The 19,888-nt window shown below is 42.1% G+C and overlaps 1 protein-coding gene across 1 annotated transcript in view; it reads left to right on the top strand.

Annotated features, from left to right (window-relative positions):
- The window catches only part of CEP85L (centrosomal protein 85L), a 180,319-nt gene that overhangs the window by 124,375 nt on the left and 36,056 nt on the right, over window positions 1-19,888 (top strand). The window contains exon 4 of the mRNA XM_084625108.1: window positions 4,770-4,891. Within this exon, the coding sequence (XP_084481234.1) occupies window positions 4,770-4,891 (122 nt within the window). The remainder of the gene's footprint in view (window positions 1-4,769; window positions 4,892-19,888) is intronic.

Genomic DNA, 19,888 nt, shown 5'->3' with positions numbered 1-19,888 from the left:
CCTGGGATCAATAGGGTGCTGGTCATTGGTGCCTAGAACATTCCCTGAAATTTCGGACTAGATTGGATGTGGCATTCAAAAGTTACCTCATGACAGACAGACAGACAAACTGAAATGCCACGGAGTTGGGCATAAGGCTGTCTAAATTTGGCCAACATGTTCATTCTCATTGGTCAGTATAAGAGCCAGAACTTGCCTTGTTCAAGCAATGATATGACATTTATATTCATTTACAGTCTTAATTTATATATTGTCATTTCATTATGCAAAATATTTTAGGAGAGAAACTGAAGAATAGTTTTGCTAGTTGAAAGTACAAGAGGAACTTTATGTAAAATTGCCCTTGTTGGAATCTGGTCTGCATACCCATTCCCTTGTAAAAAGTGTTTTAAGATCTCTGACTGCAGTTGCTCAGAGTCTTTTTGTTTTATGTCTCCTTTGGAAGATATGCCCAACAATTTAAATAATAATCATTATACCTAGCTCTTACGTAGCATTTTTCATCAGTAGATCTCAAAGTGTAGATCTTCACAAATTCTGTGTCATGCCTATTGCTTATGGGGCCAGATTCGAACTAGCAGGGCTCATCTACACCAAGAAGTTAATTCGGATTAAGGTAGGGTACAAATGAAAATTGCATAGCTATTCCAGATAAACTTCAGGTTATTTTATTCCAAAATAAGAGCACCCACACAAGGAGTTAATCTGGAATATCTATTTCAGAATAATTCCCCATGCAGACAAGCCCTTAACTCTTTTGATGATGCCAGACCCTGCCATCCTGTGACAGAATATGCAGACAGGAAGTTGCCTCCATTCAACTTCCCTTCCTTTTACTCAGACACTCAAGGGAACATCTGTAGACTGGCTGTTTTGGAGACAGGAGGGAGAGAATGCCTTTGGGAAGGCTAGACTCCATACCATAGGAGTCGACTCTGTGGGTGCTCCAGGGCTGGAGCATTCATGGAAAAAAATGTGCAGGTGCTTAGCACCCACTGGCAGCCAGTTCCCCCGCCAGCACCTCCTGCCCGCTGGTGGCCCCGCTGATCAACTCCTCCCACTCCCTTTCAGCGCTTCCTGCCCGCCATGATGAACAGTTTTGCGGCATGCAGGAGGCTCTGGGAGGAAGGAAGAAAAGTGGGGAAGGGGCACGTTCAGGGGAGGGGGTGGAACTGGCCGGGAAGAGGTGGGGTGTGGGTGGGGACTTGGGGGGGGGTATGGTGGGGGCAGAGCTGCGGGTTGAGCACCTCGGGGGCCCAGAGGAAGCTGGCACCTGTGCTCCACACCCATGTCATGTGACTGGGTTGAACCTCAAACTTTGGAGAATCTGTTAACACTTCTTTTCCGCTTATATTAACTTATTTTTGCTTTCTTTTTATAAACCTTGTCCCTCAAGCAAAAGACCTTGCTGACTGCAACTATATTTTTTGTTCCAACGATTTATTCCACCAGTGGACACACTGTCATTAATGAAATAGGCTGCTGTATCATACAGCAAGAGTTGTGATCTCAGCGTTGACAATTTCATAGCTATGCAATGCATGGGACACTGAATCAAGATATCAAACTAATGAGTTTTCTTAGGAAGGCAGAGAATCCCTGGCTCTGAGAGGCAGGGAAAGGTGCTAAAATAGGGAATCTGATCTGGTAAGATTCAAGATTGTTTCCTCTCTCTGTCTGATTGTAGCCTAAAAGGTCCAGTAGCTGGGGTAGAGAGGCAGGCAGCTCTGTAATGGGAGAACCAGCAAAGGAAATGCTATATGCCACCAAATATGGCCACCTTTTACTGATTTTTATTATGCAATCCAGCCTCTTGTCATTGGTACAACTAAGTTTTGTAAGGCATGCTTTTTTTGGCCAGGCAAAACAGATTCTGTTAGTGTTTTTGCATTGGGCATAACATCCCCTGCACCAGACTCGGAAAAAAATTGTTGGAGGGGACGATGGGACAGTGATTTTAGGATCTTGTGAGAAGCAAAGACTAATGAGAGGGAGCTGGTCTGACTTAGATCGAAAGGCCAGTATCCACCCAGGGCCTCAAAGATTCTTGACTTTTGCAATTTATCAAAAGAAATGTGTCTCAGTACCTTTTTAAAAATTTTATTAAGCCACTTGAAAATAAAATCAAGAAAACACATCACCAAAATGAATATTACTAATAATAAATCAAACTAAAAAGAAAACAATGCAACTTTCAAATCAATACCAAATCAACTAGTTAAATCATCAAATAAAATACTAAAATTTGCTAATCTTTGTCACAGGTCCTCATGGGCACCCCTCTCAGCTACGCACTAGGACTGATGGGAGGGCAATCCAGGCCTCTGTGTGCTGAATTTAAACCCAATTTATATATATTTTAAAGGTACATATATTCATGGGGATTACATAATTTTTTCATGTAATTCATTGGAGGTGAAATCTAGTGGTTGGATGAAGGATGATAAAATTATATTTGAAGATCTCAAGATGCCAAGGGCTAGATTCACAAAGGGGATTTAGGCCTTGAAACACTTAACTCCTAGGCAGGCACCCAGGCTCCCATATGTTTTATGAGGAGAGTTAGACGCCTAAGAAAGGGATCCACAGAAGCCAGCAAGTTGAATGGGGAGCCTCCGAAGATAGCAGAGTGAAATGCAGAGGAAAGGAGCAGGACTTAAGGCCCAGATCCACAAAGGTACTTAGGCACCTACATAGGTGCTGGAACTAGGGCTGCCGGGGGTATGTGGAAGCACCCCCTGGCTTGAAGTGGTTTCCGTCGTGTACAGAGTTTTTACAGTTTGGTTCAATTGCTCTCAGCACCCCCACTATACAAATTGGTCGAGCACCCTTGGGCACCTAACTCCCTTTGATCTGGTACCTAACAGGCCAGAAGGAGGCATCTGTCTCCACTCTGGATTCCCAGCCATGAACCCTCTCCTGGAGTTAGATACTTAAGCCAGTTCAGCCCTTTTTTGAGAGGTGGGGGGAGAGAGATACTTTCTCTCCCTGTTGTAGCCAATAGCCCAGTGGCTAGGCACTCCCCTGGTATGGGGAAAAACTGTTTTCAAACCCCTACTCTGTCTGATTTGGAGCAGGGATTTCACCCCAGGTCTCCCACATTCCAGCCAAGTGCCCTAACCACCAGCCTATTGGGCATTCTGGAACACGGTCTCTCTCCTGTTGGAGTTGTTCCTCTATATAAATATTCACTGAGCCAGAGAGAGAGAGAAAGTGAGAGACTGACTCTATAGTCTGGCAGTTAGGGCATTTCCTGGGATATGGGAGAGTAAGGTTCAAGTCTCTGTTTCAGTGAATATTTAACTATTTATACAAATTATACAGCTTCATCAGGAGAGAGAGAGACACCCCAGAATACTCAATAGCCTGGGGCACTGCATGCGGGAGACCTGGGTTCAAATCCCTGCTTCAAATCAGGCAGTATGCAAATTCAAACCTTGGTCTCCCACCTCTCCCATAGGAGCATACCCTAACCACTGGAGCTATTGGGTACTCCGCAACACCTACTCCTACCTGCCCTCAACATTGCCAACGTGCACATCCCCACAGCCAGAGAAAGTCCCAAACTGCTCACCCCCCAGCTGTCTTCTGTGCAGGTTAGGCATGCTCAGAGCATGTCTGGGATTGGCTCTGCTGGGGAGATAGGTGGGGAAATGCCTAGTTTGAGGATCTCACCAGGGCTTAAGCTGGGCATCAGGACTTGTGCAGCTTTTTGTGCATGTACACCAGAGGGAATGTTGGGTGCCTACAGGGTTAGGTGGCAGCTGATCAGTGATTTTGTGAGTGTTAGTGGTGCCTAAAATGTTGGAGTCCGGCACCTAAGTACCTTTGTGAATCTAGTGCCAAGTGCTCTAATACAGTGGCTCTCAACCAGAGGTACACAGAGGTCTTCTGGGGTACTCAACTCATCTAGATCAGTTTTTCTCAACCTGTGGGTTCCAACCCCCAGGGGGATCACGGGATAGGTTTAGGGGGCTCCCGAGTGCAGGGCCGGCATTAAGAGATGGCAAGCAGGGCAATTGCCCAGGGCCCCACGCCACAGGGAGCCTTGCAAAGGTAAGTTATATGCTTCAGCCCCGCTTCCTGGGGCTCGGGCTTCAGACAAGGCTCACAAATGAAAAACAGGCTCAATTATCACACTGAAATGTAAATACAATATTTATATTGCAATCAATTTATTTTATAATTATATGGTAAAAATGAGAAAGGAAGCAATTTTTCCTTAATAGTGTGCTATGACACTTTTTTGTATTTTTATGTCTCATTTTGTAAGCAAGCAGTTTAAGTGAAGTGAAACTTGGGGTATGCAAGATAAGGGGTTACAGTAGTCTGGAAAGTTTGAGAACCACTGCTCTAATGCCATCAGGAAATCTCTTGATTCTGCTCAAAAAAACTGCAGCAAGTGCATAAAAATGTGTATCAAATTTTCAACAGTATTTCCCTTAACCACAATATTTGACCTCTTAATGGCCTTTTTTCCTCCAGCTCTAGTTTCAGAGGATATTGCCTTAACAATACTTTCAGAGTAATCTAAGATGAGTTTGAAAATGGGATCTTTTGGATCAAAGTTTCTTTGCTTTTTTAAAAAAAGATAACTTTACTGTATGCTTAATTCTTTGCTCAGTTTTCCTTTAAGTAAAACTGCAAAATTAAATACAAGAATGTTTTATGTTTCAGAAAGAACTTTACACTTGAAACTCACAGAACACGGAAAAAATTCTTACAATTTCTGTTCTTTGAACTAATCTATATCATTTTTTAAAATGCAGGTTCTGACTGGATCGTCTCGTCAAGGTTACACAGGTACAGGCTATCAGGATTTCAGTAATTGGGAATCCCTTATGAAAATCAAAGAAGGGTTGCTAAGACAGAAAGAAATTGTGATCGATCGGTGAGTAATCCTTTGTCTTCAATTGCTGTGTTAAGTAATAGACCAGATTATTGACATAGAAAGTACTATAGATGTTGACTTTCAAAAAGACCTGGTTCAAAGAAGGTTTTTAGGACTCAGTCGTGCAAAGACTCATGTACAAATGGGACTAGTCAGTGTGTGCAGTTGTGTGCATGCCTTTGCAGGATCAGGGACATAGTGTAATTTGTCTGTCTTGTCATTGACATTGGTTGAGAGACAGGCGAATGAGATCATTGGCTAGGACTGTTGCCCCTAAGATTACAAAAAACAGATCTTTAAGAAGCTGTCTGTAAAACCTTAATTTTCCTTTTTTCAGCCTGAACAATTCCTTGAAAATGACTTGGAGGACAAAAATTGGTTATTTGTAACCCATTCTTGAGATTTTTCCCTATGAAAAGTTAAAGGGGGGGTGAATGCTACAGTTGTTCAATGATATAGTCAAACCAAGCTCTTAAAGATTTGAGAAATTGGCACCATAGAGTTATGCAAATGGTAAAAGTGCATTCAAACATTCCTATGTGTTACTCAGAGAATGATAAATCCAGAATAAATGTCTAGATAAACACTTCCTTTATAATCAGTGGTATGAAACAATCAGAAGAGGACCTTGATCAAGACAGGGTGGGTGAGGTAATATATTTTATTGGACCAACTTCTGTTGGGAGAGACAAGCTTTTGAGCTTACACAGAGCTCTTCAGGTGTGAGAGACTAAGGCCTGGTCTACACTATGCGGTTAAATTGGTGTAAGCTACCTTGTGTTGATCTAGCTGTGAAAGTGTCTTCACTTAAATTTGGCTCCCGCCGACATAAGTGCCTCTCTATACTGATTTAGTAACACCACCTCTCCAAATAGCGTAGAGTCATAGTTGATTTAATTAGGTCAATGCAGTGTCAGTGTTGACACCGTATTGTTTACATTGACTGTTGGTGGGCTTTCAGGAGCTGTCCCACAATGCCCGACACTGACATTACAGTCGATACAAGTGCTCCTGGTGAGGACATGCGCTGCTGACACAAGAAGCCAAGTGTGCATACACACAAGCGATTGAATAACTGCATTGGTTGTATGTCAGCATCAGCTGGGTTGACATAATTTTGTAGTGTAGACATGGGCTAATTCAAAGTGTCACTGCTAAATACAAGAAGAACAGGAGTACTTGTGGCACCTTAGAGACTAACATATTTATTTGAACATAAGCTTTCGTGGGCTACAGCCCACTGCATGCAGTGGAAAATATAGTAGGAAGATTTTATATACACAGAGAACATGAAACAATGGGTGTTATCAGACACACTATAACGAGAGTGATCAATTAAGGTGAGCTATTACCAGCAGGAGAGAGAGAAAACCTTTTGTAGTGATAATCAAGATGGGCCATTTCAAGCAGTTGACAAGAAGGTGTCAACTGCTGGAAATGGCCCATCTTGATTATCACTACAAAAGGTTTTTTTTCTCTCCTGCTGGTAATAGCTCACCTTAATTGATCACTCTCGTTATAGTGTGTCTGATAACACCCATTGTTTCATGTTCTCTGTGTATATAGGTTTCAGAGTAACAGCCGTGTTAGTCTGTATTCGCAAAAAGAAAAGGAGTACTTGTGGCACCTTAGAGACTAACCAATTTATTTGAGCATGAGCTTTCGTGACCTACAGCTCACTTCATCGGATGCATACCGTGGAAACTGCAGCAGACTTTATATATACACAGAGAATATGAAACAATACCTCCTCCCACCCCACTGTCCTGCTGGTAATAGCTTATCTAAAGTGATCATCAGGTGGGCCATTTCCAGCACAAATCCAGGTTTTCTCACCCTCCACCCCCCACACAAATTCACTCTCCTGCTGGTGATAGCCCATCCAAAGTGACACCTCTTTACACAATGTGCATGATAATCAAGTTGGGCTATTTCCTGCACAAATCCAGGTTTTCTCACATCCCCCCACCCCCATACACACACAAACTCACTCTCCTGCTGGTAATAGCTCATTCAAACTGACCACTCTCCAAGTTTAAATCCAAGTTAAACCAGAACATCTGGGGGGTGGGGTAGGAAAAAACAAGAGGAAACAGGCTACCTTGCATAATGACTTAGCCACTCCCAGTCTCTATTTAAGCCTAAATTAATAGTATCCAATTTGCAAATGAATTCTAATTCAGCAGTTTCTCGCTAGAGTCTGGATTTGAAGTTTTTTTGTTTTAAGATAGCGACCTTCATGTCTGTGATTGCGTGACCAGAGAGATTGAAGTGTTGTCCGACTGGTTTATGAATGTCAAGAATTATAACATCTGATTTGTGTCCATTTATTCTTTTACGTAGAGACTGTCCAGTTTGACCAATGTACATGGCAGAGGGGCATTGCTGGCACATGATGGCATATATCACATTGGTGTGGGGGGGTGGAGGGTGAGAAAACCTGGATTTGTGCTGGAAATGGCCCACCTGATGATCACTTTAGATAAGCTATTACCAGCAGGACAGTGGGGTGGGAGGAGGTATTGTTTCATATTCTCTGTGTGTATATAAAGTCTGCTGCAGTTTCCACGGTATGGATCCGATGAAGTGAGCTGTAGCTCACGAAAGCTCATGCTCAAATAAATTGGTTAGTCTCTAAGGTGCCACAAGTACTCCTGTTCTTTTTGCGGATACAGACTAGCGCAGCTGTTACTCTGAAACCTGCTAAATACGAGGTTTGAAAGATTGTTTAGCGTAAACAGTTAACACATTTGAAGGGACCATTCAAAGTGAAGTGGCCTGTTAACACCTCTCTAGTCATAGAGAGAAAAGGAGAGGGGGGAAAAGCACTAAGGTGGTGTTAGTGGGTTACAGATCTTTAATAAGCCATAAATCCAGTGTGTCTATTCAGACCATGATTTTTAGTATCTAGGAAAGTTATGAGTTTAAGCTACCAGGCTCATCATTTGAAAGTGTTGTGCAGGTTTCCTTTGAGGATGAGGACTGATGGTTTAGATGCAGAGTGATCACTTTGTGAAAGGTTTCAGAGGGATAGCTGTGTTAGTCTGTATCAGCAAAAACGACAAGGAGTACTTGTGGCACCTTAGAGACTAACCAATTTATTTGGGCATAAGCTTTCGTGGGCTAAAACCCAAGGTGTTCACCCACAGGTGATATGGACGTTTTATAACTTTTATAATTTTTCTGAAACAGTTTATTCAAGAGCATAGTGATTGTCTGGTTTCACTCATGTAGTTGCTAATGGGGCATTTAGTGCATGGGAGGAGGTACACCACATGTTGTGATATGCATGTGTAGGGCCCATGAATCTTGAAAGGTGTGTTGTGGGGGTTGTTGATCATTGTAGCCATGGAGAAATGTCTACAGATTTTGCATCTGTTGTTTTGACAATGTCTGGTTCCTCTTTGCGTTGGTGTGCTGCAATCTGCAGTTGAATGTTACCTTCTAGGTTTGTAGCAGTTTCTGAAGTTTTTGATGTTTGGCTGAATGAAGCTTTGAAAGACAAAATGTGCTTTTAGGGAAAAATCTAAGTTTAATGAAGCTCATGTTAAAGGAACAGATGTGAGCTTGAGTCATGAAGTGTGGATCTGAATGTCAAAGAGCATTTGGATACTGGGTTTTTGGTTTTTGTCCATCTCTAATAATGGACTCTTGCCTCTGGGGAGCTGGTAAAGGTGTGTAAGCTATACTAACTCTGAAACCTGTGAAGTGTTTGAAACCTCTCATTAACAATTGGTGTACAGAACATAGATAATTATATAAGATAGAGATTGGCCAACTACAGGAACGATGGATGTTTGTTATGGAATATTTTACTGCTCTGTTATTTAATGCCAATGACTCTCTTCTTCTAATGCATTTGTGTAGCTCAGCTGGACACAACTTTTTGAACCCAATAGACTTATGTCCCATACGTAATCTGTTCAAGTGGACTGACTCATTTTAGTCTTTGACTGCTACAAAGAGAAAATAGTATGTACCATTTTCTTTGAGCCACTATCCTCGTTCACAGAGTATGATAGTTTAGATTACAGCATGTAGTATTGTTCCTGGAGCAGCTTCTGTGTCGCACCTCCAAGAGGCACAGCACAGAACTCTCAGCCAGGGGAAGGGGTAGGCTAAGGTGGCTTTAAGCCACCCTGGCATCTTCCTGATTTGGGGCTATTCCAGTGGCTGGAGAGGCCCTGGGCATAATTTACATAAGCCTGGGGGAGGGGAGCAGGGTCCGTCTAAATTATGGCTGTGTCTCCAGTTCGCTCTATGTTCAGCTCCATTTCTGCAGTGCTATGTGCTACAGCCCCTCACCTGACATGCTGCTCCTCCTTCCAGTGTCACCCTCTACCTCAGCGCTTGTGAGGGTGTCTATGGAGCACAGTCTATAGCTGTCTCTCAGTTCCAGTGACAGAGGATTTTTTCCCAGCCAGATTAGGGGTTTACTCCACTGAGGCCATTTTAGCTGGCATCTCACCTTATGTGTTTAGATTTTAGAGGATGGCAGCTAACATGGTTTTCATGTTTCTACGTTTCTTCATTCCCCTTCTGTTAAACGTTTCATGATTACAACTGATCATGAACTTCTGTTCGACTAAAATGACTTTTTGAATTCTAACTATCTGATTTTGTTTTTTTTTTCCTTGGGATGGCCATCAAGTATTTTTACCTGGCAAAAAAAGCATTTTTACCTGGCATTTTGAATGGCAAAAAGTCTGACTACTGTAATTCTCAGCCCTTTTCCCTCTGTAGCTGTGTTTAATTTAGTTCTCTTCTTACATGTTCTGTTTGCAATGATAACAGGAAATACAGGTCCTTGTGCATCTCTCAGAAAAGTCTGTTACGCTGATTACTTCTTATTCAACTAAATGTGGTAGAATGCATAATGGAAGCTATTAAAGGTGCACAACAAAACCTTAGTGACCTCATATTCATTTGCTTTAAGTAGATACTCAGCACTAGTGTTAAGCATGTAGTGAATTACCATCATGCAGCTTAATAGCACTATGCAGGAAGGATTTCCTCCTGAGTAGCAATCCTTCATTTTGGAAAGTGCTTGCTTTAAAACAATTTGTAAATCATTATTTTTAAAGCCAATGATTTGAGATATTTTTAAATAATCTAACACTTATATTTTTGTGACGTTTAAAGTTGAGAATTAAAACCGGCTTTCTTTTAACAGTTTTTACAAGTTTTGACGGTTACAAAACTAACCAAAAACAGTACATAACACTGTTGGCTCTTTTAATGTAGAAAACAAGGTTAGGTTCCTGTTTCATAGTGCAGAAATATGGCACTATTGATCATAATTGGTGTTTTGCACTCTACGTGAAATCCTGTGTGGTGCCTTTGGTTCATAATATTTATCTCTAATAGTATCTTTCATCTACAGATTTCAAAGCACTTGCACAGGTAGGCATTATTCTGGTTTTGCTCGTGGTAGGCATTATCCAGGTTTTGCCAGTGAGGAAACTAAGGCAAAGAGGGACATGGGGAACCAAGGGTAGAGTTAGGAATAGAACCTACATCTCCTGACTCAGCCCTATATTATTCTGCCTGCAGGACCGTATTTTTAACTCATTTTTGGAAGGGTGTGTTTACACTGGATATTAAAAAACAAAACCAGTCATTGTTAGCACTGGTGTTCTATTGCCAAATTGCCCACAGTTCAATTTGATTCTTAAATTGCAGACTCTGTGCTTAGGGAAAAGGAGGAAAAACTCATTTTGTTTCCTATAGTTTTGATTGTAGATGCTTGGGGGAGAAAACTTTTTATGTGTTTTATGGAGGCCTGTGAGGTTGTTGGGGTCTCTCTTTTAAACCGTGGTTGACATTGAGCTAATGTAAAATCCAGTTGGTAACAAACTGGTAACTTGACAACACCAGAAAACTAGTTTAATATAAATGCTTTTTCTAAAACACCTCTTTCCTCATCTATCTGGAAATCAGAGCAATGTAATAGTGCTGGCCTTCCACATAATGGGCTGGATTTTCTTCCCCAGTGCTCTCATCCATCCCACCTGTTCCCTGCTGCCCAGTACAGGACATAGTCAGATAAAAAGGAGCATGGCTGGGACATATCTATCCTACACCAATCTCTGGCTTCTGTTTCAGTGCAGGGGACATTAGTAACAGAGTAGGTTGTTTTTAAACGTTGCACTTACATTGTTCTGACATGTGCTAGGGACTGACCCTGCAACAGTTGTCTAGAATTGGGAGAGATATAAATCACCTTTGCACCTCCCACCCAAATCTACAGCATGTGCACTCTGGTCTAATGATGTGCAGACAATGGATGTTTTAGATTTAAAATCGCTTTGGATAATTCAATGTTACTTTACTGTTAAAAAAAAAAAAAAGGGGGGGGGGGGGAACCCTGCCACCTCCTTCCACCTGAGAAGAAGCAAAAAACAAGCACTCTGGATCAGAAAACTGGACAAACATCCTTTTCTGCGTCTTAAGCATTTGAAATATAGTAAAAGCTGGATAGCTGAAATCAAACCAGTTTCAAGTTGTCTTAAAAGTATTTCAGTGAATAGTGCTCAGTATGCACAAAAGTGCATTTTGGTAGTTTCCTGTCAGTGGAAAGCCAAAGATTTGAGTAGAATTAAAAACAAAACAAAACAAAACAAAAACAACAACCCACCTGGTTCCATTTGTAATAGAAAAATTGGTTCACTTTTTATTCCACTTACCATGTTGACAGGTTTCAGAGTAGCATCCGATGAATTGAGTTGTAGCTCACAAAAGCTTACGCTCAAATAAATTGGTTAGTCTCTAAGGTGCCACAAGTACTCCTTTTCTTTTTACCACGTTGAGCAGCAGATTTACTAAGTGACTGGTTCAAAATCAATTGGAGTCCCATTCTGTAGATCAGCTTGAAAGCTGAGCACATATGAACACAATAGTATCAATAAGTAGATAAAAGGCAATTATTTTCATTTGGAGTATTGAAAAGGTACTTCTAAAAATTGCATATCTTAATGCCTCAGAGACTGAGATCAGTTTTTATTCAGCCATGAAGACAGAGTAAAAACTGGTCCAGATCCATCTCCTCTTCTGAGTAAAATGCATGAGAGGCTATGACTGCGCGCGCACACAACCAGTGAGAGGGATGTACATGGTCTTTCCCCTCCACACACAGGTTCATGAGGAATGATCGAGCCCTGAATTAGGATTTGCCTTAAGAGCAGATGTGCTGCTGTTATTGTAATGTTTACAAGCTGAATGCTCTACTAGACACCGTACAAAGTAGCTTGAAAACATAGCCCAACCTGGATTGTTTTCACTTTATTGTGTTATTTCTCAAGGATTTTGTTTTGACATGTGACATCTTATTTTTAACACTAGAGGGAGCAGCGAGTTCTTCTATTAATTTGGTAAATGCCAGTGTCGCATTTGAATTCTGCAAGCATCTGTTTTGCTTTGTATATTAAAAATGTTAAAATTGTAACCTTGTTTTATAATATTTGGAGTGGTTCTGAATTTGACCAACCATTACAACCAATGCATCCGATGAAGTGAGCTGCAGCTCACGAAAGCTCATGCTCAAATAAATGTCTTAGTCTGTAAGGTGCCACAAGTCCTCCTCTTCTCGTTACATCTAAGCATTTGCAGTACAAAGTTAGGCAGTACTGGCACTGTTTGTCTGGCCGGAACGATGTGTAACGGTTGTATGAATAAATGCCAAATATTTGAACATATGACATAAGCTACTGAAAATACCACTGCACTCGGCAATGACTGCAGTGTTCTCTTCCAAACAGCTTATTTTTAAGGAAAGGTAAATGTAAAGGTTAGAATTTTAGCGACTAGCTTTCATTCCTCAGGGTATAATAACGTTTAGATTCTTAGAACAGCTGCTAAATCATTGGTTTCATACCCCTAGCTGAATTGTGTTTAGAGCTTTCATTTAGACGGCTGAATTAGATCCATTTTCTTTCCTTTTGTGAAATTATTTTGTCTTGATTTGTTGACATCATACTGTGTGTGATTGGATCATGTGCATGTTACTGCCAGTATCCATTATTCAGTGCTTAATTGTAGCTCTCTTGATTTGAGTATTTTGTCAAGGTCTACAGTATTACTGTGTGCATAGAAACGGCATTTTGAAATAGTAATTTTTGCAGCGATTTGAGAAAGGGTGGGTAGTGAAGTCATGAATGGCCTGTTCAGAGGCATATACTCTTTTAGATATGAATGTGCAACAGTCTGTGATGTAAATGGGAATTCCATGCATTAGATCAAGACCAATATATTTATGGCCCACTGGGAGCATGTTATAAAATTGTACTCACCCACACAGTCAGAATAATGCATTTTTGGAGAGCAATTGAGTAAAATATAATTGGCTTTTTCCTTATCCTGGATCATTTTTCGTAAGAGATCAGTGTGAAGGTTTTGTACCTTGACTAGTAAACTTTCATGGTGATTTTGTCATTTAAAAAAAAAAAAAATCATGTAAGCTCAACCTTTCCACAAGTGGCTACAACTTAGATCAATACAATGGACATGAAGATATTAAAAAGTCTTTCTCCACATTTTCATAGGCTACATGGTAGGTTTAAACTTGGTATGAGATTTGAAGTATGCTGTATCTTTTTTTAAAGCTCTAGTTTTTTTAGCACAAAACCAATGTGAAACAGCACTTCTCACCCTTCCACTGATGTCTGCACTCTTTTTTAGAAAACTACAGAACTCCCACAATGTTGTGGAGGAACCAGCCCTTTTTCTGAGCAGACAACTCTGTGCATCTTTCTCCCTTTCCACCTTCTATATATTCCCTGTGGTAGTTATAGCCATGTGATAAATAGCAAAGCCGTGTGATAAACAGTTGTTGTGTATACCTTTTGACTGCCTCACCTGCACTCTCACCACTAACCATTTCCCTTGGGCCTTATTCTAACACTCAAATTTCTAGGCTGCTCTAAAAAGCAGCCATGTACAAAAATAACGTTCCAGATAAATGTTTCCTCCTAACTTCCAAATGTGGTATTCCTTTCTCCATGCCAAAATTAAATTCTCCAGAGGACCAGGTATGAGCAGTGTTCAGTTTGAACCAATGGCAGGTTTAAGGTAGCTCATGAAGAAACCGGGGCTTTATTTCATTACAAATGAGGACCTTCTCCACTGCCATTCCTTACCAGTGATCAGAGCTTTAGGATTTGGTACTTGGAGATCTTGAGATACTGGACTTGAGAGACATGATACTTTTGGGTATGAAAAACTTACTTTACACCATTTTTAGAACTTTCTAAAATGTATTACTTACCGTTTTCCTCCCTTTCAGTGCTCTGTGCATTTGGACTCATCGTCCCAAGAGAACCCAGCTTTACCAGCAAAGGGATATGAAATATTGTATCCATTTAAAAAAATCTCTGTAACAGTTTCTCTGAAACAGGGAGGCGATACATTATATAAAGATTATTGGCCCTCCTTTCAAAATTACCTGCATAATTCACTCATGGCTTTTAGCATTCCTGAGTAATGAGGCCACATTATTCTATCATGTATATCCTGATCTTAACGGGCTTTTGTGTGCTATCCCAATACAACAATAAATAATAATATAATGCATCTATTTCTCAGTAACTTGTGACATTCCAGTTGCCATTTGATCTGTTATAAAATTGGTAATATCCCTGTCCGATGGATAAAGCTCCTATTCCTAAGTTTTGAAGTTCTCTAAGGTACTGGACCTTAAACCTGACACTGGTGTAGAACTAAATATTCCCATGAAGAGACTCGGAGCATAAATTTGAAAGCGAAGATGGAAATATTTCTCTGGGAGGCTGATTTAAAAGAATAAAATACCCATCCCCCCAGCTCTTTGAGGCTATTAGTAATGTTAGGACAATCTCCCTCAGGATTTAGATTAGGGGTGAGAAAGCAGGTGAGCTGGTTAAAGGTGCATGATGAATGCAATTTATTACATAGATATCACCCTCAGTTATGGGGTGGTGTGCATGCTCTGTGTGCATACATGGATATATGTAAAAGCTTTAATTAGCCAGCCTCAAGGAGACTGGTATGTTTTGAACGTGAGAAAGCGACGCTAGTGTCTATTCTGTCCTCCTAACATTTTGGGAGAGAGACAGAAAGAATTTTTATCTTAAACAGGCCTGTTTATTAATACTGGTCACTGGAGACAATCCAAGATCGCTCACATCCTGATGAATTCCACTCTGAAAATAATGTGCAGTGCCCTTTGTGCCATGTAGAATATTAGCTACTAATGTGAGATTTTCCGGTGAGATCTTTATTTAAGCTAAAGAGATGAGGAGGTGCAAATGAAGTGTAAAATCAGCATTTCCCAGCACTTCATAGATATTAAGGTCAGAAGGGACCATTATGATCATCTAGTCTGACCTCCTGCACAACGCAGGCCACAGAATCTCACCCACCCACTCCTGCGAAAAACCACTCACCTATGTGTGAGCTACTGAAGTCCTCAAATCGTGGTTTAAAGACTTCAAGCATGACAAATAAGAATGAGGATATGGAGGTAGATATTACCATATCTGAGGTAGAAGTGAAACTCGAACAGCTTAATGGGACTAAATCGGGGGGCCCAGATAATCTTCATCCAAGAATATTAAAGGAATTGGCACACGAAATTGCCAGCCAATTAGCAATAATTTTTAATGAATCTGTAAACTCAGGGGTTGTACTGTATGATTGGAGAATTGCTAACATAGTTCCTATTTTTAAGAAAGTGAAAAAAAATGATCTGGGTAACTACAGGCCTGTTAGTTTGACATCTGTAGTATGCAAGGTCTTGGAAAAAATTTTGAAGGAGAAAGTAGTTAAGGACATTGAGGTTAATGGTAAATGGGACAAAATACAACATGGTTTTACAAAAGGTAGATCATGCCAAACCAACCTGCTCTCCTTCTTTGAGAAAGTAACAGATTTTTTAGACAAAGGAAATGCAGTGGATCTAATTTACCTAGATTTCAGTAAGGCGTTTGATACCATGCCACATGGGGAATTATTAGTTAAATTGGAAAAGATGGGGATCAATATGAAAATTGAAAGGTTGATAAGGAAATGGTTAACAGGGAGACTACAGTGGGTCCTACTGAAAGGTGAACTGTCAAGCTGGAGGGAGGTTACCAGTGGAGTTCCTCAGGGATCAGTTTTGGGACCAATCTTATTTAATCTTTTTATTACTGACCTTGGCACAAAAAGTGGGAGTGTGCTAATAAAGTTTGCGGATGATACAAAGCTGGGAGGTATTGCCAATTTAGAGAGAGACCGGGATATCATACAGGAAGATTTGGATGACCTTGTAAACTGGAGTAATAGGATGAAATTTAATAGTGAGAAGTGTAAGATTATGCATTTCGGGATTAATAAGAAGAATTTTAGTTACAAGCTGGGGACACATCAATTAGAAGTAACAGAGGAGGAGAAGGACCTTGGAGTATTGGTTGATCATAGGACGACTATGAGCTACCAATATGATATTGCCGTGAAAAAAGCTAATGCAGTCTTGGGATGCATCAGGCGAGGTATTTTCAGTAGAGATAAGGAGGTTTTAGTACCATTATACAAGGTACTGGCGAGACCTCACCTGGAATACTGTGTGCAGTTCTGGTCTCCCATGTTTAAGAAGGATGAATTCAAACTGGAACAGGTACAGAGAAGGGCTACTAGGATGATCCGAGGAATGGAAAACCTGTCTTCTGAAAGGAGACTCCAGGAGTTTGGCTTGTTTAACCTAACTAAAAGAAGGTTGAGGGGAGATATGATTACTCTCTGGTATTTATCCCTCTGATATATTTATAGAGAGGGAGAGGAATTATTTAAGCTCAGTACCAATGTGGACACAAGAACAAATGGATATAAACTGCTCATTGGGAAGTTTAGACTTGAAATTACACAAAGGTTTCTAACCATCAGAGGAGTGAAGTTTTGGAATAGCCTTCCCAGGGAAGCAGTGGGGGCAAAAGACCTATTTGGCTTTACGATTAAACTTGATAAGCTTATGGAGGAGATGGTATGATGGGATAACATGATTTTGGCAATTAATTGATCTTTAAATATTCATGGTAAATAGGCCCAATGGCCTGTGATGGGATGTTACATGGGGTGGGATCTGAGTTACCCAGGAAAGAATTCTCTGTGGTATCTGGCTGGTGAATCTTGCCCATGTGTTCAGGGTTTAGCTGATCACCATATTTGGGGTCAGGAAGGAATTTTCCTCCAGGGCAGATTGGAAGAGGCCCTGGAGATTTTTCGCCTTCCTCTGTTGCATGGGGCACGGGTCACTTGCTGGAGGATTCTCTGCTCCTTGAAGTCTTTAAACCACTTGTCTCTTTCATAACTCTAGCTGTCCTTTACTCTTCGCCATATTAATTAAAACTGGCATACTCAGAACAGATTCTTCCCTATGGTCTCTAGCATGCCCCTTAGACAGAATCACACCAGCCATCTTGTCAGATGGAGGGAGTGTGCCTGCTATTCCATGTTTTCATGGGGAGTGGCATGCTACCTTTTGCATAGCAGGCCTGCTTTGAAGACTGGTGCAAGGGGAATGATGTGTGCATCAAGAAGGAACGGTCCCTGCCATCTCTGGAGTCCCTGCACTCCAGATAGGCCCTTACTTGAGGGGCAGAAGGGGAAGCTGGTGCATTACCTCCCACATATACACAGCTCCTGTGCACCTGCATAAGGTATAAGGATTGTCAGAATATGGCCCTAAATTACAATGTCCCTGTGGGGTTAGGCTGCTGTGAGTGAGACCTGGATGGGCACAGTATATAAAATGCTGTACGTACCTGTCCTGGGGTGCACCACTCCCCACTGGTCTGGTTCCTCCTCCTGGTCACTCTGGGTATTAGTTCTTGAGACAGACACCCCCATCCGCAATTTGCATGCTGTCAGTCCAATTCTGGTCTGCAGCTCCTCTCGCTCCAGGACAGGGGTGGGCAAACTTTTTGGCCTGAGGGCCACACTGGGGTTCCAAAACTGTATGGAGGTCTGGGTAGGAAAGCTGTGCCTCCCCAAACCGCCTGGCCTCCTCCCACTTCCTGCCCCCTGACTGCCCCCCGAGACCCCACCCCCTATCCAACCCCGCCCCCCCGCTCCCTGTCTGCCCCGCCCCCTATCCACACCCCTGCGCCCTGACTGCCCTGCCCCGGCACTCCCACACCTATCCAACCTCCCCCCTCCCCTGTTCCCTGACTGCCCCCTCCCAGGACCTTCTGCCCCTTATCCAACCCCCTTACCATGATGCTCAGAGCAGCCTGTCTGGCAGCTGCACCGCCTGGCAGGAGGCTGCGGGAGAAGGGGGAACAGCAAGGGGAGGGAGGCGCTAGCCTCCCCAGCCAGGAGCTCGGGGGCTGGGTTGGACGATCCCATGGTCCGGGTGTGGCCCGTGGGCCATAGTTTGCCCGCCTCTGCTCCAGGGCCCTTCATGACTTAGCCCTCTGGAGTACAGTCCATCAGCAGTCCTAGGTAGTCTTCCCATTCACTGCCTTAGTTATTCCATGCCCTCGGGGAACCCAGGCCCACCCTATTCTCCATGTTCCAGTCCAGGAACCTTCAGCTCAGCAGTTCAGGGCTTTCTCCCTCTGCCGTCACTGCTCCTTCCCTGGACTGCTTCCTACCACTCTGGTTCCCCTTCTCTCTCTGAGAATACCAGCTCCAAACCTTCTCTCTCTTCCCAGTGAGAGACTGCCCTTTCCCAGCTACCCCCATCAGTTTCCAGCTACTTGGCTTTATAGGCTTAGCCTGTTCCTGCACAAGGTGGGCCTGCTCACAATCACTTCATTCCCTGTTCTCTGGCTCCTCCAGGTGCCTGTGGAGTTAATTGGCCTGCCTGGCCACCTTAACCTCTTCCAAACCTGTGAGGGGTGGACATCCTATCACAGTATCCTTTCTTGCATCAAGCTGCATTTAACAGGAAACCCTCTCAACTGTGCAGCATTTTTTAGCTGCCACTCTCTCACATCACCTCTGTGAGGCCAGGGACAAAGCCAAATGACTTCGAAAAGACAGTTCTTTCATAGGCTGTGAGCAGACCTGGGAATGAAGACCATCATAAACCTCATCTTCTTCCATTCCTAGTGCAAGACATACTTTTTTAACCTTGCCTTTGCTGATGTGAATACACAGCAGTGGGTACATTTAAAAACAAGAACAAAAAAGCCTTAAAAACAAATTTCTACTAAAATAAAACACTGCACGGTGCACACAATTCTTCCTCGGAAAGAGGGAAAGAGAATGATTGATACATGACAGATGTTAGCATGTCACTTAATGCATGATTGTGAGGCAATCAGCTTCTGTGGTTATAACATCAGTATAAAAACTTTATAGAACAGAACCAGTTCTCACAAAATGCCAGCCAATCATCGTGAACCTACATTACCTCGCTCTGTGAATCTTCCCAGAGATGCCACTGAGCACAACTTCAGGCAAAAGGTAAATGGCACCGTGGAAACTGAAAACTGCTCTACCAGTGCTGAACTGGGCCTAGAGACGTCTGTAGCTCATGGTTTCAGAGTAACAGCCGTGTTAGTCTGTATTCGCAAAAAGAAAAGGAGTACTTGTGGCACTAAGTACTTGAGTACTTAGAGACTAACCAATTTATTTGAGCATAAGCTTTCGTGAGCTACAGCTCACTTCATCGGATGCATACTGTGGAAAGTACAGAAGATCTTACACACACAAACCATGAAAAAATGGGTGTTTACCACTACAAAAGGTTTTCTCTCCCCCCACCCCACTCTTCTGCTGGTAATAGCTTATCTAAAGTAATCACTTTCCTTACAATGTGTACGATAATCAAGGTGGGCCATTTCCAGCACAAATCCAGGGTTTAACAAGAACGTCTGGGGGGGGCGAGGGGGGTTAGGAAAAAACAAGGGGAAATAGGTTACCTTGCATAATAACTTAGCCACTCCCAGTCTCTATTCAAGCCTAAGTTAATTGTATCCAATTTGCAAATGAATTCCAATTCAACAGTCTCTCGCTGGAGTCTGGTTTTGAAGTTTTTCT

The sequence above is a fragment of the Lepidochelys olivacea genome, assembly GCF_965140295.1.
Source record: "Lepidochelys olivacea isolate rLepOli2 genome assembly, chromosome: 3".
Taxonomy (NCBI): domain Eukaryota; kingdom Metazoa; phylum Chordata; order Testudines; family Cheloniidae; genus Lepidochelys; species Lepidochelys olivacea.
The sequence above is the reverse complement of the archived record's forward strand: the minus strand, read 5'-3'. Positions and strand labels throughout refer to the sequence as shown.